Source organism: Hevea brasiliensis, chromosome 2, assembly GCF_030052815.1.
Source record: "Hevea brasiliensis isolate MT/VB/25A 57/8 chromosome 2, ASM3005281v1, whole genome shotgun sequence".
Classification (NCBI taxonomy): Eukaryota; Viridiplantae; Streptophyta; class Magnoliopsida; order Malpighiales; family Euphorbiaceae; genus Hevea; species Hevea brasiliensis.
Genome location: NC_079494.1, coordinates 44,362,169 through 44,387,617, shown reverse-complemented (window position 1 = coordinate 44,387,617; position 25,449 = coordinate 44,362,169). Strand labels below are relative to the sequence as shown.

At 34.8% G+C, this 25,449-nt stretch overlaps 1 protein-coding gene across 4 annotated transcripts in view; it reads right to left on the bottom strand.

The window, feature by feature from the left end:
• LOC110653446 (protein SABRE) overlaps window positions 1-24,270 on the bottom strand; it is a 31,223-nt gene extending 6,953 nt beyond the window's left edge. Inside the window, exons 1-15 of one of the 4 annotated variants that reach the window (XM_021809090.2) lie at window positions 24,173-24,270; window positions 22,171-22,325; window positions 20,639-20,750; window positions 19,422-19,688; window positions 16,314-16,555; window positions 13,047-13,257; window positions 12,422-12,592; window positions 12,240-12,317; window positions 11,456-11,707; window positions 7,090-9,201; window positions 4,008-5,868; window positions 3,689-3,789; window positions 2,371-2,727; window positions 2,107-2,225; window positions 1,456-1,705 (exon numbers count right to left, since the gene is read on the bottom strand). In XM_021809090.2, the coding sequence (XP_021664782.2) occupies window positions 1,456-1,705; window positions 2,107-2,225; window positions 2,371-2,727; window positions 3,689-3,789; window positions 4,008-5,868; window positions 7,090-9,201; window positions 11,456-11,707; window positions 12,240-12,317; window positions 12,422-12,592; window positions 13,047-13,257; window positions 16,314-16,555; window positions 19,422-19,688; window positions 20,639-20,750; window positions 22,171-22,241 (6,204 nt within the window). In that variant the 5' untranslated portion in view covers window positions 22,242-22,325; window positions 24,173-24,270. Of the gene's footprint in view, window positions 1-1,455; window positions 1,706-2,106; window positions 2,226-2,370; window positions 2,728-3,688; window positions 3,790-4,007; window positions 5,869-7,089; window positions 9,202-11,455; window positions 11,708-12,239; window positions 12,318-12,421; window positions 12,593-13,046; window positions 13,258-16,313; window positions 16,556-19,421; window positions 19,689-20,638; window positions 20,751-22,170; window positions 22,603-24,172 lie in introns of those variants that run through there. The other 3 variants (XR_009143551.1, XM_058135420.1, XM_058135422.1) reach the window with 3 other exon arrangements.
• Between the last annotated feature and the right edge of the window lie 1,179 nt (window positions 24,271-25,449).

Here is a 25,449-nt window from a genome sequence, read left to right as displayed (position 1 = left end):
AAAAATTCAAGTTAACATGCTAAAGCATGGAAAAAATTGTGCATGGTCTAAATGGAAAATTGGATATAACACTTGATTCTGTTGATGCTACAGTCAACTGATACAAGAGAAAACAGAGAAGAGACGATAGTTATGAGAAATGAAAGCCATGATGCCTACTTCCACATTCCATTGATCAAGAATTGCATTATTTTGACCACCAGACCTTCAGAGTTCCCTGATAACCAAGTGGATTATCAAATAAACACACTAGAGCAAACTTACAAAAGCATTGGAAGAATTGCTATTCTACCTTGCAATTAAATACTGTATGCTTCCCTTCAAAATAAAGAGTTCATAGAGAAGCATTCAGATTCTAAAATATCTTAATTAATCTATCCCACAACAATTGCATTAGTACTTTGAACTTCTGAAGCTCCATTATGAGGAAGGTTTAGTAATGGGTGAATTGATAACACAATTCAATTCAAATGTTAACAACTTCATAATAAGTGAGTTTCATAACAAATCAATTTCAGCTTTTAACTGAAATTTTTTTCAACCTAACATCAGCAGCATCACCATTACTACTATGAAACTTTTAATATGAGTACACCTTTGTGAATTTTATTTATTAAAACCACCAGCATTCTTGCTCTTGTTGTCACAATTGCTGTTCCCACGAACACTGTCATTTTTGTCACACCTACAACATAATCAACAGCTCCACCATCCCTATCACTTTCATCATGCTACCACCGCTACCATCATTAGTCCCACCGCCACTACCCTCATTATCTGTGCAACCAAAATTCCTTCTTTTTTTTTTTCTTTCTTTTTTACCATGTCTACTGAACAACTCCCCAATTTCCTTTTTACCTTTACTCTTACACACATTATCGAGTCACTTCAACACTAATGTCTGCATGCTACAGTAAAAAGGAAGTAATATGCCACAACTTTACAAAGGTGTCCATTGCTACTAAAAGGTTGCACCATATATATGAAGGGGAATTGTTAAACAGCAGACCACTTTAATACCTGGCAAGAGCATCCGGATGGATTCCTGCAGTGACACCTTAAATCATGTGTATAGTTAACCCATCTAAAATCTCCAAAAAAAAAAAAAAAAACCTTGGAACCACAAAATAACTTAGAATTGTGACCCACACCCACTATAAATTTTGAGAAAAAGGTGCAAATTCCCTGTGCATATTCTGAACATTTTGAGGGATAGTGTTGGGAATGGAGAAAATTCAAACACTAAAACCACTACCACATAATTTTTAGGAAATCTCCATGAACAAAATCATGCCAAGTATACTTCTCTCTGCAGTATGAAGACTATAGAAAATTATAACATATTAAAAGAGATATACAAAGCTGACAAAATGTGTTAAACTAAAGACGACAAAACTAGTGTGATGGTAGTAAATAGAACTGCCAAATTAAAAATTGTAGACAATCTTCTCTTACCAGATCGGATCTTCCACCAGTGATCATCCACAAATTTCCTTCCTTTCTTGCAAGTAGGTCTCCAGAAGTATCACCATTAAGAGACAATCTCCTGATGTCATCAAGAAGCAACTTCTTCTCCCTTTCTTTTTGTTCAAGGTCGATTTTAGCAAGTTCTACCTCTTCCACACCATCAGGCACCATTTCATCTGCCTCCTCTTCAACATCTTCATCTGCTTCAGCCAGAAATGACAGACTACTCTTTCTAGGCCTGAATCACAGACGTTGTGCAAATCAATTTGAAGAGTGAGAAAAAAAATTTCACCTGATGACACGATTAATTCTGCACCCATTTAAGTAAATTGCACACCAAAAAGTAACTGCATCAGGTCAACAGATATACATGTTCCAGAAATAAAATTTGTTCCTATATCTGCAGTAATTCATCATGTATAAAATTTGTATAAAGTGACTGCTAATAGCTCTCTGAATTCTGAAACAGAATATACCTTTGCATTTAAGTATTTACTTAATTAAAAAAGCGAAGCATATGGCTCATAAATTTATCTTGGATCTATGTGCCAGGTATGACTTTTAAATTTCAAATAGGGAAAAAGTAATAAATGTTATTCCCAAACAGAAATTAAAATAACAAAAAATTCACATCCTCACTTTGGAAGCCGTGCAAAGAGGAGATTTGTCAACACATCCAGCATAACCTGAAACTGTCGAGATGTCATTGTTGCTGTTATATTATGAGTATTGAAAGTGAGCTCCTTTAGAGGCTTCACCTATAGAATAAATCAAACACAACCAAGTTTTTCAAATCAAGTATCCATTTAGATAAAAATGCATTCACAAACAAATAAATGATAAACTACATGATTCGGCAATGTAGATAAAATAGCCAATGAAAATATAACATTGCTGTTTGACCTTCAGGTCTGGAGTCCCGCCTTTGTGTCTTGTATAACGAAAGTACATATCACAGGGCATAAACACTCTTTCAAGTAGAGCACCAGTACGCTTTACTTTAGGGGAGCTTCTTCGAATTTTTGGAAGCCACTGCAGTCCAGCGCCAGGATCCACATCAGTTGGTGCAACATGAGCCTGCACATGCTCCAACATAACAGAGAACTCCATGCGCTTCCATGTCATTTCAGGTACAGATTCAGGAAGTTGTACATCTCCACTGCTCAGTGCTTCTTCAATCATCTCATGTCCAACTTGGAAGATAGAATGAAATGATCGGGCTAAAACGCGACCACTAACAGCAGCAAGTAGGAATCTACCCTGGTGGACAAAACAATTTAACCCCAGTTCATGAGTACCACTAGTTAAGACATTTCACTACATTGTCATAGATTCTTAAGATGATTTTAGATTCATAAAGAATGCTAGAAATAAAACATATTGCAAGATCATTGTGATCTGGCAAATATCTTAAGCATGAATCTTCTTTGAATACTTCAAGTGAAAAACACACTTGAGCAATAAGAGAATAAAAAGGCAAAACTCTTCATAGACAAATATAAAAACACTAGCAGATAAGTTTATGTCCAAATGTCTTGTAAGGTAAAAATGAATGATGCACTCATTTCTTAGATAACAATGTAACTTATATATACCCATTGTTTAATCTGGATTACATACAAACAATCACGCAAGAGCAGAGAACAATCTAAAATAAAATTGTCAGTTTAGATAGAGAAACAATGGTTCAAACTTGCTTTCAAACATTGCTCAGATTCCATATTCAAATTTCATAAAAATGCAAGCTTAGCAGGGCAACTAGCTAGCAAGTCTAAGCACACAACTTATTGATCATCATATTTGCAATAAAACTGCATCACAAATAAGAATTGGTTGGCATTTACTATTTCAATCCTATATATCAAAAATTTTGGAATGCATAATTAATTTCAACAATAAAAATAAAAATGCGATAGTAAGATTATAGTGATTCAAAAATCATAAAGCTTCCTCAAAATAGCAGCCATTAACATTTTAATTTCATTTCTATTCATAACCACAAAAATTTCTCATCTAGAGGCTTCTGAATAAACTGAAATACCCCATAGTATGATGTAATGAACACAGGGAATCATAAAGCAGGTTAACAGTAATAACTAAGGGACATAAACCTGCTAGATCGGACACTTAAAACATGAACATAGGAACAAAGAATAAAAGGTCAATGTGATACAAAATTCCCAGATGAAGACACATTCTTGAAGTGAGGTTCACAACTTACATTAGCTTCTTCTGAATGCAGATTGAATTGTGGCTCAATAACATTCACCATGAAATGGCGAGTCCCTTCCTCTTCAGAATCATCTATGCTTCCATTTGTTGCTGGAAAAAAAAGCAAAGAAAATAGATGTCTCTTAGCAGAAAACTTCATTAACAAGGAGTTGTAGAGATTTTACATTGTAAATGTAAATTTACATTTCTAATGGCTCTGATTCTCATTGCAATAGACCAATAAGCAACTACAATTATGAGTCATTACCAGTTCCATAAACAAATATGCATTCACAAGTTATAGAATTCAAACAAATCTCAATACATACCAGCTGCTGAAGATGAATTCTCTATTTTAGCTGAATGTGATGGAGATAAGAGAGATCCTGAAGTCTCAGCATGTTGAGAAGGAGAATCAGCATTATAGCTGGTAGAAGGGGGTTTAGATATATTATCTTGATTCACTTCAGTTTCTGCAGGTGACTGGTTCTCCTCGAGTAATTTCCTCTGTGCATACTGCCGAGAAGGAGATGGCTTGGGTGGTGCAAGTGCTTTGGATAATCCATTAACCCAAGAGCAAACAGCATCCCTATTCTCAATATTCCATAAAATCTTGAGACCATAAACAAAAACTCGCTGACAATTGTCAGCAATTACCACATTGTATCCATCATCATCGCTTGGGTCAGATTGTGTGTGATCATCACTCTCACTCCCATTTTCAAACTTAGACCTCACACATTTCATCTCAAGATTTTTTCTTCCAGCCTCTTGCCATGGCAATAGTCTTGCAGGGTCAGCTTTCGGTGCCTGCCTTCTGATTGTAAAATAATCACATGATAAAATAAATCCATCATCTCGGTGCTTCTCAGTGCAACCACTGATATTATTGTGTTTTTCACTAGGAATTCTATCCACAGTTGAAGGCTGGCAATTTTTCCTTGTCATTTGAACTACTTTTGCAACACTGGTAGAATCTTCTCTATCTAAGATAACCTTAGGCATGTGAATGTCCACGCCCTGGTAAACAAGATCAAGAGTGTCTCTCTTGCATTCGAAAGTGTACTTTTGCTTACCCCGACTGAAACAGATTTCACATTTCAACTTTGACATATTAAAGGTAAATCCTTTTGCTGGATCATCATCATCTAATGGCATATGTTTTATACGAATGGGTGAAGCATCTAAACGAAGGAAGAATTCTGTCATCACTCTGTCCAATGACAAATTGCCTGATCTGGGAATTCTGGGAACTCCAAAACGAGGCCATCGGGAGAAAAAACGTAATTTGTGAGGAGGAAGATAATTCAAATAACAAAACTTTCTTAACCATGCAAAATCATGAGCACCAACATTCAATGTTGTTGGATCAATTGAAACATTTTCAGGCTTGTGAGTTGGATTATAGACACTTCCATCTACAACAGTGCTACCACCCATGGAGGAAGAAGAGGATTGATTCTCACATGATGGAATAAAGGGTCTTAGAGAGAAATTCCACTGGAGTGAGAGAGATGTAGATCTGAACGGATCAAAAACTTTTTCACGAGGTTTCCCTTCACTAGGGAGTGCGAATAGATAATGATTCAGTGGAGTACCAGAATCACAATCCCAGTCCATTGTGACTTCAAGAATAAAGACTGGAGCTTCAAGGAAAGTACCATATACATCACTAGGAAGTTTTACGCCACAGTTATTTGCCAAACTCTCCAAACTGCTCAAGAAAAACTTAAAGTGTTTTGCAGACATATAAATACGACCATCTGACTGCTGGATCTCCATGGAATCAGATGTAATTTGAAGCTTGTCAAGGCTTTCATAAGGATCAGATGTTCCAAGAATATGCCATCTAGTTTCAGAGAAGACTAAGGTGATATTTCCATGAATGTAATTTCTCATATCATCCCACCATGGTAAACTGCGCTCTTTTTTTGGTGGTTGAACTAGTGGACCAGGATTTCTGACACTTAGATTAGCCCTACGGAGAGCAACTGTAAAAGCATAACTCACATCAGCAAAAGATGGTTCATAGCCAACTCCAAATGATACTTCACCTTTCTGAAAATATATAGGCAAATCGAAGTATGATTTTGTTGGAGGAGTTGTGCCGGAAGCTGAACGGAGCAAGCACACCTTTCTCCACCTCCCAATGTAGACATCTTGGTAAATTTGGGGCTGAAAGCAGGTTGCCTAATTCAAGAGAAGAATAACTACAATTAGAGAAAGAGAGAAGCACGCAGATGCAAGACATAGTACACTGGATTGCAGCTTAATTATAGAAGCAAGAGACTAACACATGAAAAAAAAAAAGTAAAAAGGAGGTCATATTTTCTGTGCTTCAATCATTTGTCTGAGTGATTTGACAGTTTAGTTCATGCCACATTATAAACATATGTTGCAGGCTGTCCAAAAATCACATTGCCATCACTATAGTATGACAATAGTAAACACATGTCCTTCCACATCAACATGATACATTTTCAATAATGTCACCAAGTCATGATTTCCTACTTTTCTCAATAGTATAACGATATGATTTTCTCTATCTGCCTAAAACTAAAGCAAGTTCAATCCCTTTTCTCCTAACAGAAGTAAAAAGCTTTTAAAGTATCACTCATTTTTTAGAGAAAAAGGAAAATTAACAAATATTGCCTACCTCCTGAGTTTCTAGCAGTAAACTATAGAGAACTAAACATGACAATGGTACAAGTTTGTAACTAGAAGATCAATTAACCTCTCAAATGGAAACATTTGGTGTTTTCCAAGTCATTCCATATTCAAAAGAGAGGCAATTGTGTCATAAGAATCTCTCATGAATCTACTGTAAATTCTTCAAATTGTACATTTTACTCTATATTGACTTAAGCAACAAGTGTTTGTTTACAATGGGGGTCTTAATCTAGCTCTGCATGAAATAGTCTCAAAGGTATGACTAAGAGAATAACTTGTGAGCCAATCAGCCATCTTATATGCTTCCCTATAGACATGCATAAGATGCAACTCCCACTGTATCTATAAGCATAAGTGCATTTGAAACTTGAAAGCCACATTCCACATTCTACTGCCTTCCTAATTAGAGAACATCTTCATCACCAATCCAGAATCCATTTCCACCAACTTTTGAATGTCTTTATTCCAGGCCAACTCTAGTATAATTACAAGGGAACAATTCATTGAACATTAAATATTTCTGAAAATGCTATCACATAATGCCCACTAGTTTATCACCATTTATGTCAGGCGCCTTTGTTTATTGCTAGAACAAAGCATCCAGAGAAGGCGAATAATCACATGCTGGAAATGAAGAGAGAGAGAGAGAGACAGAGAGGAGAGAGAGAGTGAGAGAGTGAGAGACATCATAGCCTGTAAAGGAAGCAGAAGAAGAGGCTGAGAAGCAGCTTTGAACCTTACCTGCTGTGCCAGCACAACACGACCTTCACATTTACCAGTGGCAGCTGCAAAAAGAGGTAATGCATAATTTCTTATCTGAGCAATAAGAGTGCCAGTACGCAATAAAATGTTACTCCCATAGAGTCGAGAAAATGGTATGTCCGCTTCACGACAGACAGGATCAAGCTTTTTCAGAACCTCTATCATCCCATCTTCTCCACCATCAATTCTCGTCAAGCTTACATCCAACTCTGTAGCAGAAATGGAAAGAAGAGAAGTTCTTGATGTGCTAGGCTTAAAACCAGACTGAAACCCCTCCCTACAGGCACCTGAACCTTCAGCAGGTACTAACCTCTGGCATGCCTGGTAATATGATCTAAATGATTGTTTGTAAATTTCTTCTTGCAATTTCAGAATAGCCAAAGGATCTTGTACATCAATCTGAACCCCATTATAATTAACCTTTCTTTCAATGGTGCAATCATTTGTTTCAGCAGTTTTAGGACAATTATTAACTTCAGAAATAAATTCATCAAGAAACTTTAGCCTGACAGCCAGCTCACCAGCCTCATTCTTCATCAGCCGGTAGTGCTCATCAAGCCAACCCTGCATTGGTTCTTCCTCAATATCAGCAATTAGTTTGCTTATACAAAACCTTACACATCCAAATTTTGTTGAACTAGACTTTTTGGGCTTTGAGTTTTCTTTCTTCATGGGAAATATAAGTTGAGTTTTAGCAGCAGTTACAAGCTTTAAAGCCCGCAACATATCTTCAACCGAATCATCAATGGCACGCAACTCCAACCTGTATGGCATGCTAATATGAACATCAAGCCCTTGAATCACCCAATCCCATGTGATAGCTGCAGGCAATTTTGCATCAGATAAACTGCTCGAAGCTCTAGGTATTCGAGAAATTTGCATTCTACCACTTTTGAACACTCTGGCCCCATTAAAACTGAGGATAAGTCCTTCAAGAAGTACTCCTATACGGGCATTTTCTGAAAAAATTGATTGAACCTGCACCATTGCATCAACCCCATCTCCAGCCCTAGCTGATATATTCAGCATTTCCACATCAACAGCAAAAATGTTTTCCTTTTTCTTAGGCCTATCAACATTTCCTGATTCCAAAGAGGCAGATTTCTTTTGTTCAGTGTCTCTCATGCTAGAGGCTTCTTCCATACTTTCGTTACCTTGTTCCTGAACCTTTTGATTGTGTACCAGTAATTTCAGTTGCAGAACAAGTTCAATCAATGATAAATGTGCATCAGGCTCCCACCTGACTGTAATTTCAGTAGCACTGAAAAGAGAGCAAATAGCAATCCCTTTACGGCCACCAGAACGCCGTACAAATTTTGTGTTCTGCATGTCAAACAACGTTACTTTTGCATCAGCTCTATGTTCCTCCAAATGTTCCTGATAAATTGACATTGCTCTTTCAAGCTCCACTTCTGTAGATTGGTTCTCCTTGTTCACACACAAAGTGAAATGGTATATGTCAAGAGAAAGAGAATACTTCAACTTCTTGCAATCATCAGAAACTGTGGCTATCACACTTGCAGTACGTGGTGTGCCATCATCTGAGACACTAATTACAACTCGACCACCTTGTGATCCGTAATTGACACGCTTTGGATCAGCAACAACTGCATTGTCCAAACTTGTTTCATCACAAAAACTTAGAGAACACTGTTCCAAATTAAATTTCAAAAATTGATTCCCTTTCCCTGATGGTTTAGATGATCGCCCACCTTGGCTCTGACTTGTTTTTTTACCAGAACCAGATAGACTTTTCAGGAGAGATTGAACGGATATAGCAGTTACTATAAGTGATTGTATGCGTTTGAAGTTAAAATAAACACCCATGCCAATCACATCAATAGAGAGAACTAATTTACATCTAGCACTATCCTCTTCAGATGATTCAAGATTCTTTTTGCCCCAATCCAAACTAACCCTCACTATATGAACTAATGCACCTGAATTTGATTCAACAACAAATGGGCTTTTTTTCAAGCCTTCTTGATATTCATCTGCCTTGTGGAAGTTTAGTTCACCAAGTTCCAAATGTACTGCAGTGCCCATGCTTGATACGTTATTCGTGAAAACATGTGATGATTGCAAGCATAACTACACAAAGAAGTCAGAAGTTAATTGCTGCACTGCTATGAAAAAAGATAAATATTTAATGTGAACATGGGAACTCAAAAGATCAGAACTACAATAAATGAACTTGTAAAACCTCTAGAACATGGGAACTTCAAAGATAAAAACTATTAAAAAAAAAAACATTTAAATTGTATAGATGCAATGATGGCATAAGAATTAACAACATAAACAAGCAAACATGGAATATGCAGCTCCACCTCATATGTTATCCCACTCTATGATGTGGAAGTTGCGATCAAACAAACAATTAGGTTCTGCTATATTTTATTTTTTAAGAATTTGTTAATATTGAGGAAAACAGCAAAACCAAAACCACGAAATTAAAACCTCTCAAAAGCTCACTCAAATTGTTGGGGTCTTGGGAAACATAATTTCAGCATTGCCTAAATGAGACTAAATTAAGCAGAATAGATATTGCTATCACTATCACTAGAGTTTAACACCTTGCTGTGTCATATAACAGTACTTGTTATAAATGAGAACAGAGATGGTAAGCTATAATTGATTTCCAAAGATTTATAAAATTACAGGAATTCCCAGCATCTGTTCCCGTAATGTACAGTTTCTGTTGGATGGAAAAGTCATTTAAGGTGGCCAATTTTTACCAGCAACCTACTAAAGTCCTAAACTCTCTGTATGTATATAAATATAGGCCTAATATCACAAAAAAAAAAAAAAAAAAAAAAAAAAACTTTAGCAGCTTTTACAATTCTGGCTCGAGCTTTCAATTGACATGACATGGTGGTTAACTCTGAATAAAATAAAGGAAAAAACAATATTGCCCAACCAAAGGTACTGGCCCTTTTCCTAGGCCATTGAATCTGTCACAGAATCCCTGAGTTAGGTTTCCGCTCTGAGAATGAAGAAGAAAGGAGATGAGATAATGGAAGAAATAGGAATGAGAAATAGAGAGAGAATAGATGCGGAGAGAATAATATTTTCTTTATTGATCATAAGTGCTTCCTTTTTCAAATTACATTTCTATTTATGGACAGCCTTTCAACTGTTACAACTAAGTCTGACTTTCCTAATACCAAGTCTGACTTCTTAACAACCTTCAGTTATTTCTCTCCATTTACAATTGCCCATAAAAGCTCACATCCTACTTACACAACATATTCTCCTATACATTCCCACAGCTCCTATTCTTCTTATTGTCATAACAGAATCCGTCTTTCTTTTACAAGACATTGTCCCTTCCTCTCTCTATCTTGCCATAGTGATCATGATTTGTCTTAAGATTCTCGAGCGATTTAGCCAGTGGTGAATAATTGTGGCATATAATATAATGGTGCATGGTTTCAAGAACCTTTCCTCAGAAGAAATCATTGCCATTGGTAGTATCTTGGAGCTTCGGAAGAGATTCTTGGTGGGTTTCCAAATAAAAAAAAAATATCTCATCTGGGTTCAGGTGCTGATTTTTCTCACCTGGGTGGTGGTACTTAGCAGTAATTGTGCTGTATGCACAAGAACAAAGTTAATTTTGACTTTGATTTTGCAAGTGTATTTTACTATTAAAGAAAGTTAGAAACCCATTAATAATCTTTTGCTAACTTATATTTCAGTCTTGAAATGACTATAACAGGTCATAAGGCCTAAAATGGGACCCCAAAATCCAATGATGTGACAACAGATCACTGACTAGATGGGTCGAAGATCAACGACAGTAACTCGTTACAAGAGAGAGAGTGGTGCGTGTGAGCTAGGGGAGGAGAGAGAGGTGCACATGGGGAAGTGGAAGGGGAGACTGGAGATGAAGAGAGAGAGAGAAAGCAGTAGCCAGTTTGTGGATTTTTTATTTTTTTTGAATTTACTACCACATCAGCATCTCAGCTGGTCACTTAGAGCCAATCAGTCATATGCTTTGATTTTTCAAATTTAAAAATTTATCATATATAATTGACAATAATTAAATTTCGTGTTAGAATTGTAAAAAGCATTATAGTGCAAGTTGTACGATATTAGGCCATATGTATTCTCCCCCCTGGGGCCCTCCTTTTCTAGACATGCTATTCACTTGTTTGGTTCGTCATGAGGAAAAAAGACCAATTTCTTGCCATTTGACCCTTGAGGTTTGCAACAAAATAATGCACATTACAGTATAACCCATGGGCAAGCAGCTATGGAGCACTAGCCCAACATAGTATCTAAGATGAAGGACTTGACCAACGTAATCTAGTACAAGAAAATGCATAATAGCAAGCACATCACTTACATGATACAGAGGCAACCCATTGATACCATAAAGAACAAATGTCATCTCCGGAACTGAGACAGTACATGTCCACGTGATGGCTTTGGATGCAGTTGATTGTGGCTTTACAGGAGTAGAAATTTCCTCTCGAAGTACCATTTTTTTCTTTTTTGAGTAATGGAGTTGCAACAATGGCTTTAATCTACTCATCATAATTTTGCACTTAGTACCTCCCAGCTTAACATCTATTTCAGCTTTAATTGGTGGGGTTGGCTGAAAAGTAAAAGCATAAAAAAAAAAGAACTGATTAAATATAATAAACCAACCAAGCATTAAAAAGGATAGTTGTCACCTACCTCATCAGCGTCAAAAAAAAAAAAAAAAAAAAAAAAGCAAAAAGACAAGAATTTATTTAGCTTGGTACTACAGTTTTTTTTTTTTTTTTTTTTTTTTTTTAATCACTGATGCTACAATGTCAGAAAGCTTGAATAGCATCAAATGCAGGCACGTTGTTAGAAACCTTGAAAAGGCATCCAAGCATAAATTATACCTTTAATTGTGTAAAATAAGAGTTACCAGATAGCCACCTACAAACGATGGATTTTTATCTTTCAAGTAATGCTAATCAAATGCCAGACAGTACAAGATAATACCTAAAAAGTAACAGCTCCTACAAGAAAATAAGGTGTCATAGCCACTAATCCATTGAACATAACTGCTCAGTATTTACAATTTTGTACTTTATACTTCAGGTACCAACTGCAGAAGACATTTAGCTACAGTGATTAAATTATAGAAGACTGACCTCTATTGGAACGTAAACAAAAGAGATGACAACAACTTTCATTATCTCCAAAACAGAAGTTCCAGCTTCTCTGAGAAGCTGAAATGCAATGCAAAAAATTGTCATCAAGAAGAGGCCAGGCAGAATGATGAATGGGAAAATTACAACTCCAAAAGAGTTTTGACAGCAATCATTACTCATACATGTATCTCACTAAAATCCATCTGAACATCAAGGCGAGTACTCTCCCCCATATCTTCAGTGCATCGGGATTTGATGCTCTTTAATTGAATGCCCATGATATTATTCTCAAAGACAAGATCATGTTCCTGATGAACAAACTTCACATCCAGTTTTGGTAAAGTGAAGCTAACCTACAAGACAAAAAGCAAGTTTCTCAACTGACATTTAAATCAGTAGAAAAAATTGGCATTCTTAAACATTTGACAAATAACTATTCTATATGGCTGAAGAACAACAACAACACAGATTTCTAACATAGACAATAAGAAGCTTGAAGGAAGTATATTAGAGTTGAATAACAATCATGCAAGATGTCCCACCTGCAATTTTATCGTCTTATATCGCCTGACATTTTACTCAAGACATAAATCAATTTATCAACCATTCATCCTTTTGCTCAAATAAAATAAACTGAAAAAAAAAACAAAAAATAATATATGGGCACCAATTTCACTCTTTCAATGCAATAAATTTGTTCTCCAGAGCACATGCTGAAGTATCTCATAAACAACTTTCAAATGAATATAAAATAAAAGCATGGAGATGGAGATATGGATATTAAACCTATTTAAATAGTTCTCATACCTTTTGAGGAATCATAGAAGTATACTTAATAATTGCCACAATTGCTGATTGTTTTCTCTGTGAATCTTTAACAACAGCAGAATTTACTACTGCTTTATCTGTCAGAGAAGAAGCATCTGAAGTCTTCCTTTTTAAAAGCACCTTCTCATTCAGGTTCACAATGACCTCACCACAGGCAATGTCCAAATTGTGGATAATTACACCAACTTCCCTGCAGCCAAAAAGAAACAAATAGAAGAACATGAAATTGATAAAACCAACACCTTAACCTTCATGATCAAAGACAAAGTAAGAAACATGCACATACAAAGTTCATTTTGCTCACAAGTAGGGGAAGAGTTGAAATTCCAAAAGGGGAAGCACAAAGCAATCTAACTGTCCAATCTAACCCCTATACCAACCCCTTTTAGTATACCTCTACAAGCCCCACCACAAGAATTTCTTCTTCTTCTTCTCGTTTTTAATAAAGAAGTAATTATGTTAAGAGAGAATGAAAAAGTACTTCAATAAAAAATGGGACAAGCAATGGCAGATGCACATTAGGGGAAATGGGGTCACTTCCACACAAAAACTATTAAGACACACACACACACACACATACATATATAGGCTCAATCCCACTTTGATTTTTCATGGGACCCCACTATTCTATCCTTTCATATATAAATAATAACACATATGCCTTAGGAACAATTTCATTATGGCATTTTAGATTTAAGAGATGATTTTTATTGTAGATATTTGTACAGTTATTCTTAAATAAAAATCTGTTCCTCCAAATATATTCTTAAATAAGCTTTGATACTTTAAAAACTTTTGTCTTCATATAGTTATCGGTTAAAGAGTGATTGTGGAATAAAATTAGTAATTATTTTCAGGAGCATATCTTTGGAAATTTTTGTTTCCAAGAAAGATGTATTTCATAGTGTTTGTAATTAAGCAATTATTTGTTATTTTCAATATATGAAAACTCATAAGAATAATTACAAATTTATAATTATATAAAATATTAAGTACCCAAACATTCATTTATATATTATATGAACCCCACTTTTTTGGATTCACCAATAGAGACAATAGGTAAAACACCATGGCGAATTGTAAGAAAATCTATCCCAAGATAAATTTGATCAAAAAGAAAATATTTCATGAAAATACTCATTCTTCCAACCATATGCAACTATACATATATGTATTGCTTGAAAGTCTTTCCATACCCCATCATCTCAAAATCTTTAAAATCATGCAAACTATATGTAGAAATTCGGTGCTTACCTATTATAGCAAAAACCACCCATTTTTCATATCTTGTGCCATAAAGCAATGTAGGAAAAAAACATAATTCTTGATCTTTACAATCGCATGCAAAGCTTGAGCATTTTGCTAACTGATACTATTCACAAATAGATAATACCATAAAATTTTGTTACCCATAAAGACCTGTTTGGTTCAACGGCAGAGGTTAGATATGATTGGGTGACAATTAGAGGTCAACCAAGAGTGGCTAATGGCTAGCGGCTATTTATAATCGATGGTTATAATTGATTATAAAGTGTTTGGTAAGTTGGCAGTTGGAATAGCAAACAGGTTATAAAATTACCAAAAAGGACAATTTTATTTGCGTTACATATTATATGTCAAAATTTATTTATTACATACCGATGAATTTATCTTTTTAATTAACTTTTTAATAATACATGCATGTACATATAAATAATTATTATTTAATATTTTTATATTTTAATTAATTGTTTATATATTTTAATGGGTTAGTATCTATTCAAATAAATAAATGTTTGTATATATTTTTAAAATGTTAAAAAGAAATTATTAAAGTTTTTTATTGTTGAACTATCAATAAATATTTTTATAATTAGTTTGAAATTCAATATAATTTTATAAAAGCCAACTAGCTCTAGAAGCTTGAATTTCTAGCTTATACAAGATTTGTAGCTATTAGTTATAGAAAACAAAAGAGAGCTTTTAGGATTTTAGTTGTCCAACTTTTCTTTTTGGTTTACCAAACACTTTTGATTCAACAGTTGAAGTTTCAATTGATAAAAGGTAGCTCCAAAAGCTGAACCAAATAGACATTAAGATTCTTAAAGAAAATGGAAGATAGAAGAATCATAGTCATCAAAGATGTAAAAAACTAAAACGAGCGTGTGATGAAGATTAGTAAGGAAATAAGCCAATGGGCTATAATTAACTTTATAATGCTTACCAATAAGCTAAAAGAAGAAATGAATTTGAAATCAATCTTCATGGCCTACAAACAAATTTAGAACTAATAACTATTCACCAAAGTTCTTTTTATCAACCACAAATCCTCATACCCACCCCCTAAATAAGTGGTTGCATACTCTTCAATAAGGAAAAATTTTTTTTTAATCATTTAGGCTCTATTTCTTTTGTAGGGAATACTTGTTTAGGGAAAACATTTTCTAAGAAAAAGAACTATTTCACATTGTTTGGCTATAATAGTAACTAATCAAGTAAAAACTACTTTATGGTGTTTGAACATTGGAAGAAAAATAAATCTTTTGATGAGGAAAATCATGAGAATGTTTTGATCTATAAGAACTTCACATCTTTCAATTTATAGTTGAAAAAGCAAAAAAAATACATAAATACAATGGTAAATTCTTGTATAAGTGGTGTCTAATGGTGGCAAATGTCAACAATTGATGGTTGATGGCAGTCGTTGGACTTCTAGATATGTGCCTATGTGGTTTTCTTTTAGATGCTTTCCCATTTTAATGTCTTGCAAAAGTTCAAAATTGATTTAGTTTTACTTTTAACAAAAAAAAAAAAATTCTACTGACTGTCTAATTTTTCTACACACAATCAACTCAGAAAAATGAATAAAAAATTTTTGGAAAAATATTTTCAAAGAAACAAATGGACCTTAGATATTTTAAATTTTTTTGTAGTTTTTTCTTTTTTTGTGTAAGAACATTAATATTTTAAATTTTATTTGCAGCTTTTTTTGTTGGGTAAGAACATTACAACATAAAAATGGACCTTAGATATTTTAAATTTTATTTGTAGTTTTTTTTTTTTTTTGTGTAATAACATTACAATATAAACTCCCATTATGCAATTGTAGTTTATACAAATGTTTTTTATGTCCTTTAATAAACTCTGCCTTCTTACTTATCAAAAAAGAAAATCCAATCTCTTCTAATATCACTACCAATTAACTAGTAATGATTAGACCTTAAAAAGTTAGAAACTAAAGTAAATGAACATACAAAGGGCAATTACCTATCCAAACCAAATTCACAAGAGAGAGAAAACTCTTCACAACCAAATGATGTCTCGCCTGTAAAAATGCATCCTCCGCCATCAGAGTTAGATGATTGGTCACAACTGACACATGGTTCACCCATGCGAATGGCAATAGGTAATATGTGTAGCTTAACGAATAGATTTAGCTTGGATCCATTTCCACCATCTTTGGTTATGTCCAATCTCAATCCCTTAACTTCAACCATAGCTTTGGGCATCTGCAATGTTCCAAATAGAATTACAATAACTAGTGAAAATCTTTGACATGGGGCACACATCATGAAGAAAAGGAAAATAGAAAAGAAATCACAATCAATGTGCTTTAAGTATTATTAATTAATAAAATAAGGTACTTTAACATAGGTTTGAACTTCAATTTCAACACCATGTCTATTGTCACCTTCCTTCTTAATAAAGTATTTATAATAATGTTACAATCCCACATCGCTAAGGAACAACCTTAGTGAGAGGCTAATAAGTCCTTAGGCACCCTTCCTTTGTAAGCGGGTTTTCAAGGGTGAGTTCTACCTAGATTTCCTATCCTCACATGGTGCAACCTTAACGAATTGTTACGATCCCATATTGCTAAGGAACAACCTTGATGAGAGGTTAATAAGTCCCTAGACACCCTCCCTTTACAAGCCGATTTTCAAGAATGAGTTCTACCTAGGTAGCCTATCCTCATATGGTTCAACCTCAGTAAGCCGTGGTGCTTATCAATTCATATCTATTAGTATCAAAGCTAGCCCCATCTTGCAAGACCCAACACTCGGAGTGGTAGCCCATTGGGTGGTGGCTCAAGAAGTGATAGCTTAGACCCGTTATGTAAGGACAGGTGGTCCAGTGTATAGGGTACTAATTGTGACCAACATGACTATGACCAACATAGATGTGACCAATGAGGGCGTTGGTTCTCCAAGCGTAGAGTATTGTTACGATCCTACATTGCTAAGGAAAAAACTTGGTGAGAGGTTAATAGGTCTTTAGGAACCCTCCCCTTATAAACTAGTTTTCAAGGGTGAGTTCAATCTAGGTAGCCTATCCTCACATAGTTTAACCTCAGCAACTCATGGTGCTCAACAGTTTATATCAATTCTTATTAATCTCTCACCAAGGATGTTCCCTAGTGATGTAAGATCATAATAATACCCCACATTTGGATAATCAATTTCCTCGGTCACAGCCACGTTGGTCACAGCAAGCACCCTGTACATCAAATCACATGTCCTTTACATAATGGGTCTAGGCCACCACTCCATGGGCCACCACTTTGAGTGTGGGGTCTCGCAAGATGGGTTTGGCTCTGACCAATTAATATGAACTATTGAGCACCATGAGTTACTAAAGTTGAACCATGTGAGGAATAGGTCACCTAGGTAGGACTCACCCTTGAAAACTGGCTTGAAAGGGAAGGATGCCTAGGGACTTATTAATCTCTCACCAAGGCTGTTCCTTAGCGATGTAGGATCATAACAATTGATATGAACTATTAAGCACCACGAATCGCTAAGATTGCACCCCGTGAGGATACGCCACCTACGTAAAACTCACCCTTGAAAACTAGCTTGCAAGGGGAGGGTGCCTAAAAACTTATTAACCTCTTACCAAGATTGTTCTTTAGCGATGTGAGATCATAACATATAACACATCCAATCTATACAAATTCACAACAACTACAAACATAGGAAGTAAGAAAGTTGAGCTTAATGAGCTTGTTCAAATTAAGACCATGTTTTTAGTGGTTATATATGTGGACCCAACACATTTCTCATTCATTTAATATTTGTTATGAGATAGGAAATCAACTATGTATTCTTATTTAGGATAGCACAATTTTAGGAATTGGATGATTTTAAGGATTTTTATATATTTCTAATTAGGAAATTGTATAGGACGGGTGTATATATTTACTACATTGTTGATAAATATAATTCATTGAGTTTTCTCCCTTCAAAACTACATGATATCAAAGTAGGGTGGCCAAATGGCCCTAGCAAGCCAAACCCATAAGTTGAGTCTCAGCGAACCAAACTCAAGTGTGGATCCATGGGCTAGCCTAGCGAGCTAGATCTGGAGAGCATAGCCAAGAGGAGCGAGACCCATGTTAGATGGACCACCACATGTAATGACAAGTGACAGTTGGGCCTATGAGCCTAAATTGAATCCAATTGCACTTGAAGGGGAGTGTTGGAATATGACTTGTGGGAACAAGTCCTAAATCAGTAGTGTATAAGAACATTAAAGGACATAGTAAGTGTTGGCAATTCAAACCAAAATGGCTTTAGACCATTTTGGTGATTGGGAGCCCAATTTCAAGCCCAATTCAGTGTGCAGCCCTGCCAGTTTGATAATCCACGCTCTTCGGCCCACAATTCTCAACAATATTCAAACAAACCAATCATGTCTATCAATTGAGCTAAGTTTGAGTTGACCACCATTTTTGTGTGATCATGGCTCAGTAAAGTCTCCTGTTAGCAATAGACTAATTTGCTCAATAACTCTTAACCAACATTAATTTTGGTTTTCAAAATCTAGATCTATACATGAAATCCTATAGTTTGAAGGTGCAGCTAGCTAAAAGTTATTACCTTATATTTTAATAATTTAGGGAGAACGAATAAAGAGCTGCATATTAATTAAGTAGAAGTCATTTCAAGTTCAACCAAAAGTTTATACCACATATTTCGACTCTATTTTCAAATTCAATTACCTTGCATAGAAGGACAAAAAAAAGGTAAATGACATAATAATCGAACAATGAAATTTGGAATATGATAAACTAGCCTTGCTCGCAGCCTCACTCTGTAGGTAAAACATGTCCCTATATCCATTGAAAATTCTATATTTGCATGTCCGTTTTCTTCTTCAAAATCTAATAAATGACCTTAGCCAATGAACTGAATATCTAAACTACCCTTTTTCAATGCAAACAATTGAATAATGACATAGAAAACAAAGGACTAGAGAGAATAAGAAAAAGATCAATTAGCATCTATGCACAAGTTTGTGGATGATTATATATATGAAATGAATAATAAGTATAATGTGATTCCTTTAAAATAATAACTTAGTTAGAACACTTACCTTTAAAACCAAATTTGTAATAGAAACTGACAAAAATCTTGCTATGTTAGCTAACATCGTCCACTTTCCCTGGCTTGAAGTGCGGGTTCGGACTTTTCGAGTTTTAGTTTTATGAGTGCCTTTGCTAGAAGACCTCATTACAACTTCAAAGTCACATATAAGCACTTGTAGCTTTGGATCCCTAGAAATGAAATCAACCCCAAGTTTTACCAAGGATTGCCGTATGCCAAGTCTAAGTTCACCAATTGATATAGATTCAACAGAACCCTGTAAGATTTTCAAATGACAACGAAATGAATTATATGATGGAGATACAAATTTCTGCTCTTTCAAACCTGAGAAAAAGGGTGGCGGCACAACTTTGATAGTGAAAAAATTGACTGGCATGCCCTTCACAAAAGAGTGAAAAGGAACAAGATGCAGATGCAAAAGTGGAGGAAAAATGTATTCATTCAGATCAGTGAAATGAGAATCCATGTTGCTCTCTAAAGGTAAATTTCTACAACAAATACAAATTTTTGTTGTTGAAAGAAAAAGAAGAAAACCATGCAAGCACTTCCTAATACATTAATAAGGAACATGGGGGAAATCTAACCCAATGCTACATAACTTTAAAAACTTATGGTTCATTGGGCCAATTCATTGATACTTAACTATGCTAGAGGGAATGATTGAACAAGCCCAATAAAAATACTTAAGTCTTTGACCCCCATTGTGAACATTTAAATTTGCTTCAAAACCATCCTTAAACTCCAAAATGAAAGAGAGGCATAATCATATGCATTAATTTGGAATTGCATAAAACACTACCAATTAATAAGAATCATAACGTATAACATGCTGGATAAATAGCAGTATTCTATGAGTACTGAAGGCAATAACTTGCAAAGAGAGATGCATAATGCAGAATACACTTCATATAAAACTCATAAAAGCGGGCCTAATAATTCGAAAAAAAAAAATGGCTCGACTATATCTTCTCTATAAAAATATAATCCACAATGAAATTTTGAATATTGCAGCAAAGAAGATTTCTAAGTAAAGAAAACACCTCAAATCAGTCACCCAAAGAGACTAAGAGAATTATGAGTGATGATACCTTACTATAGTATAAACAGGCCTTGAATTTACTACAATGTGCAAGAAAACAGGCCTCCTCATTAATTCAGTCACACGAAAATGAAAAACAGACCCAGTCAAAGATGTAGAAGATAAACCTTTTTGAACTTGACTACAACATCTCTTAAACATTTCCATCCACCAACCCGAAATCCAACAGATGCTCCAATAGTCCTGCTTAAAATCCAAGCCAGCAACCTAGAAGCAAATCTGAAAAGAAAAGCAGAATCAAATTTGGCAATTAAAACAGAGAAACAACTACTTATATAACTGTGAAACGATTATTATCGTATTGATATTGTTAGTTTTTATCAGACTGGGTCCATTTCTTCATCATTCAACACTCCCCCTCAAGTCTTTTCTTCTCGACTCCCACACGGGCTTAGCTGACTGTAGGTCCCAAGGATTTTTGTGGCCGTTGGGGTTGATGGCTAAGCAATTTTGACTTTGATGGGCCTCATTTTATATGTCCCTCTTTTCCTTTTCATGTGGGACATCTTCATCTTCCAACAAATGTGATGGTAATTGAGAGATTCATTATCAATCTTAAATCACAACTGTTGCAAAACCATAACTAGAAAGCAAGGGCCTATATGAGACCAAAGACCATCACAAAAGCAACAACAATGAGCTAGTTAACATCTTCCCCGGACAATTCTACTAAAACAAGTTGCAACTCTTTCTTTTAGCTTTTTGCTAGACATTTATTATTATTATTATTATTATTATTAGATTTGTTATGTAAAAAAGCTGCTTTAGGAGATGAAAAGGCAGGAAACCTTTTCCTAAACAACAAACTGTGCAATCAAATATCATGTATCATAATAGCAAAATGCAATTCTTGCAATATCATATTAAAGAGTTTACTATGTGTATCTACTTTTTTGCATCATATCAATTTCCAATTCATCCATTCACAAAATTAGAAAAACCTCATTCTTGCCCATTTGGCACCATTCACTCAAATCAAATCATTATTCCACTGTGAGTTACATTCTTTGATCCTCATGGATATTATGCCGAACTCCTTTTGGTTAAGAATAAGTTTGGCTTGCAATAGAACAGGAGGGCTATAGAGTTGTGTGGCTCGCAACAAAAACGTAGAACAAAAAGAGTAGTAGAAAACAGTTACTCCTATAACAATTTACTTAATTCCATATCAAATGCAGCCTTATAAGAGAGACAAAAAGTAAGAATAGGCACATTATGAACATGTTATCCAGTCTTCCTATGGAAAGCAAAAACTGAATATAGAAAAGAAAATAGGACAATTAAAGCAAAGAAATGTCTTCCACAACTAAGCAAGCCCAAAGTTCTATCTCTCAAATTCAAGTATGGCTAACAGTTCAATTTTGTAACCAAAGACTTTTCAGATTCTGCGTCCCCTACCTTGCAACTGATACCAAAATGCAAGCTCCATTTTGGTTATCAGTCATTGCATAGTACATTTTAGGAAGCTAAAATTCTCATAACCATCTACAAGACTGAATTATGTGTCAAAATTCAGTTGCCAGCCGCTAGTGATCAAACCAAAATTACAAAAAAAAAAAAAAAAAAAAAAAGAAAGAAGAAGAAGTAGGTTGAGAACACAGCATAGATACACATATAAAGCAAAATTGAGGAGACTTACATGAAAACCATCCACAATGTGATGGACATCATCAAGAATCCGAAGAGAAATTTCTCTAGTGAGGCTACCATTGCCACTTGAGTTGATAAATTTTTCACGTCCTAAACTCGATCAAATCGTCCAAAAGAACCAGAGATTCAAATAAAACGCATTCTCTGCACATAACTTTATGTCAAGAACCAAAAACACATGTCCATATCAGAAAACGAAACTTAAGGAATTGAAGAGTGATGAGGAGAATTTTCCTCAAATTTAATGTGGCCTTTATTTTTCAATATTAGGGAATTAGGAACCAGTCTTCGAGGCATAGCAATCGGGTACGTTTCATTCATGACAACGTAGAACCAATCCGTGAGGTTCTCGCTGATCAGAGTCGAGAGAGAGAGCGCAGAGACTGTTTCCTTATTTGGGCCATTAGCATTATTTATCAGTTCCTTCCTCTAGTTTTAAAACTATATTATAAAACTAGGTGAATGTTTGTGATACGCATATTTTTAATAGAAATTAACTTTTTTAATATTTAATTTAAATTTTAAATATTTCACTTTTTATTAAAATTATTTTTATTTTATTTATATACTATTGATTATTAAAATTTATAACATGTAACTATAATATTCTCATTTTAATATTTTATTTTTCATTTTTATATTTTCAATTTGATTTTCAATAAAATTACATTTTTTATTTTTTAATTTATATTCTTTAAAAATATAAATTAGTTAATATATATAATTAAAATATATTATCACTCATAAAGTTAACTAATTAAAAAAATATATATTACAAAGTTCTCTCCAAGGTGATTATTATTAAACTTAATTGTATGGCTGATCTTGTAGGGAAGGAGCAATGCAGTTTCGTTCCAGGAGGCCACATTATCGGTAACATTATTCTTGTGCAGGAGGTTGTTCACTTTATGGATATATTGGAGGGGAGGAAAGTTTTCATGGTCCTCAAAATAGATTGCAAAAGCTTAAGATAAACATAGCTGGAGTTTCATTTTTGATAATTTGGTTGATGCTAACCTGCCAAGTCATTTGATTAATATGATCAAGTCATTTGATTAATATGATCATGCATTGTGTATCTTCTGCTAGTTTTAGAGTGCTATCGAATGGGGAACCTTCTGATTATTTCTCCCTCTTAAGAAGCTTGTAGCAAGGTTGTCTCCTTTCACCCCACTTGTTTGTCCTGTGTATTGAGCATCTTGCTCAACATGTTAGGGTGCCAGCTAATTTGGGAACTTGGAAAGGTTTGAGATTGAGTGGGGAAGGCCTTCACCTTACTCATCTATTTTTTGTTAACAATTTGATCTTTTTTGCTGAGGTGTCAATGTTTCAAGTGGCTGCTATTAAATCGATTTTGGATGAGTTCAATGTTGCCTCATGGGAGATTATTAATAATGCTAAATCCATTGTTTTATTTTTCCAACATGTGCTTTCCCGAAGCTCGTCAGTTCGTCTCTTTGAATTTGAATTTCAAGGAGGTTGATGTTCTTGGGAACTATCTTGGAGTGCCAATTATTTATGCTCGATTGTCTTGTAACACTTAACACTCCTCTGGTGGAAACGGTGGCTGGTAGACTCAATACTTGGTAGGGTAAACTGTTTTCCTTGGTAGGTAGGATAACTCTGGCTAAATCAATCTTAAGTGCCATTCTAGTGTAGACTATGCAAACTGCTTGGATTCCTAGTCCTATTTGTTCTGCTATAGAAAGAATTAGTAGAATATCCTATCAATAGACACCCGGATCAAAGGGATAACACACAATGATAGAATTAATATATTGAAGTTAGAGATAACTCAATAAACAATCAATAAAGCCAAATAGATAAAAATCAAAAGTATAAAATATGGGCGGTAAAACCAGCCACAGAGATAGTTAAACATAAATTAATGAAAAGCAAAATTAGGTTGTAGAACCAGCCACAGAGATAGTTAAACATAAATTGATGAAAGCAAAATGAACTTTGGTTGAAGCTTTCAAAAAAATACTTACATATGGAGATAGAACTAAAGTTAAAAGGTTAATGTACAAAGAAAAGGGTATCAGCCAAAGGAGAGTGGAGAGTGTTCCTAAGGTGTAAAGAAAAAAAAAACTTGATTTCTTTGGGAGCAAAAGCCTCCTTTTATAGATGAAGGAGGATACTTTACAATTATTTGAAGTTACTGTGCTGCATGTGAAAGTTGAGGTCATGCGCCGAGAGTTGGTGAAGTACTTGATTTTGTAGCCATGTGAGGCAGAATAATTGAGCATAATACTGTAGACTCATGAGGTTGCCTACTTAAAAGAGCTTTAAAATTCATGACGACATTTATTTATGCTTTAATGTAGTAAAATTTCCAAAACAGTCATCTTCATTGTCATTATCAAGACTGACTACTTCTGATGAAAAGCTTGCTCTGCTGGAAGTTGCAAAGGAATCTGTTCTGCTCGACAAAAGTTGTTTCATTATTATGAAGTATTTCTCTTATGTTTTAGCTCGAGTAAGCAGAGAACTTGCATGTGATTTTTGAGCAAGGAAAGTTGAGCTAGAGGTAATTTGCTTTTAACAATCCTTAGACTGCTTTAGAAGCCATTCTTCTACAGCTGCGGATGAGGCTTTTTGGTTCTTTTGAAATTTAGATCACCGCTTGGCCTTGAACCTTCGGATCAATATAGGGCCTTTGAAGAAGTTGTCCAGTTTTATATTCATAGTCCCAAGCAAGAACCCAAGGGACAAAGAATTTTAAACCATAAATAATCAGAGGATGGAACAGGTCTTCCTTTACTGTGATTTTGTCTATTTGATTCTTACATTCCTTAGCCCTTTTGAGGACTTGAGTTTGATAGTTGTAAGTTCTAGTGGTGTGGCGGTAAGTCTAGAAGAATTTTTCCTACTGTAGGGAATGTATTAATTAAATTGTTTAAATCATGGATATATTTTGCAGGAATCAATTTGTTTCCAGCTCTTCGACCTTTGGAACAGGGGAGAAGATAATAAACAGTGAAGAATTAATTATTAAAGATTTTGAAAAGTTAATAGATAATTGGAAACTTCCTAAAGTTCAGAAAGATTAGATTTATAAATAAAGCAAGTTTAACTTCCTTAGTAAAACTGACTATAACATTAAAACAGAGGAAAGAGACATCCATATCACAAAGCCTTTTGAGATCATAAAACTTTTAACTTCCTTGTCCTTGAACAAGAACAAAGCCAAAGGATACAACTACATCCATGAAAGATTAGGTCAAGTAGGAATAAAGCCCTTAACTAAAGAAGGACTTAACATCTC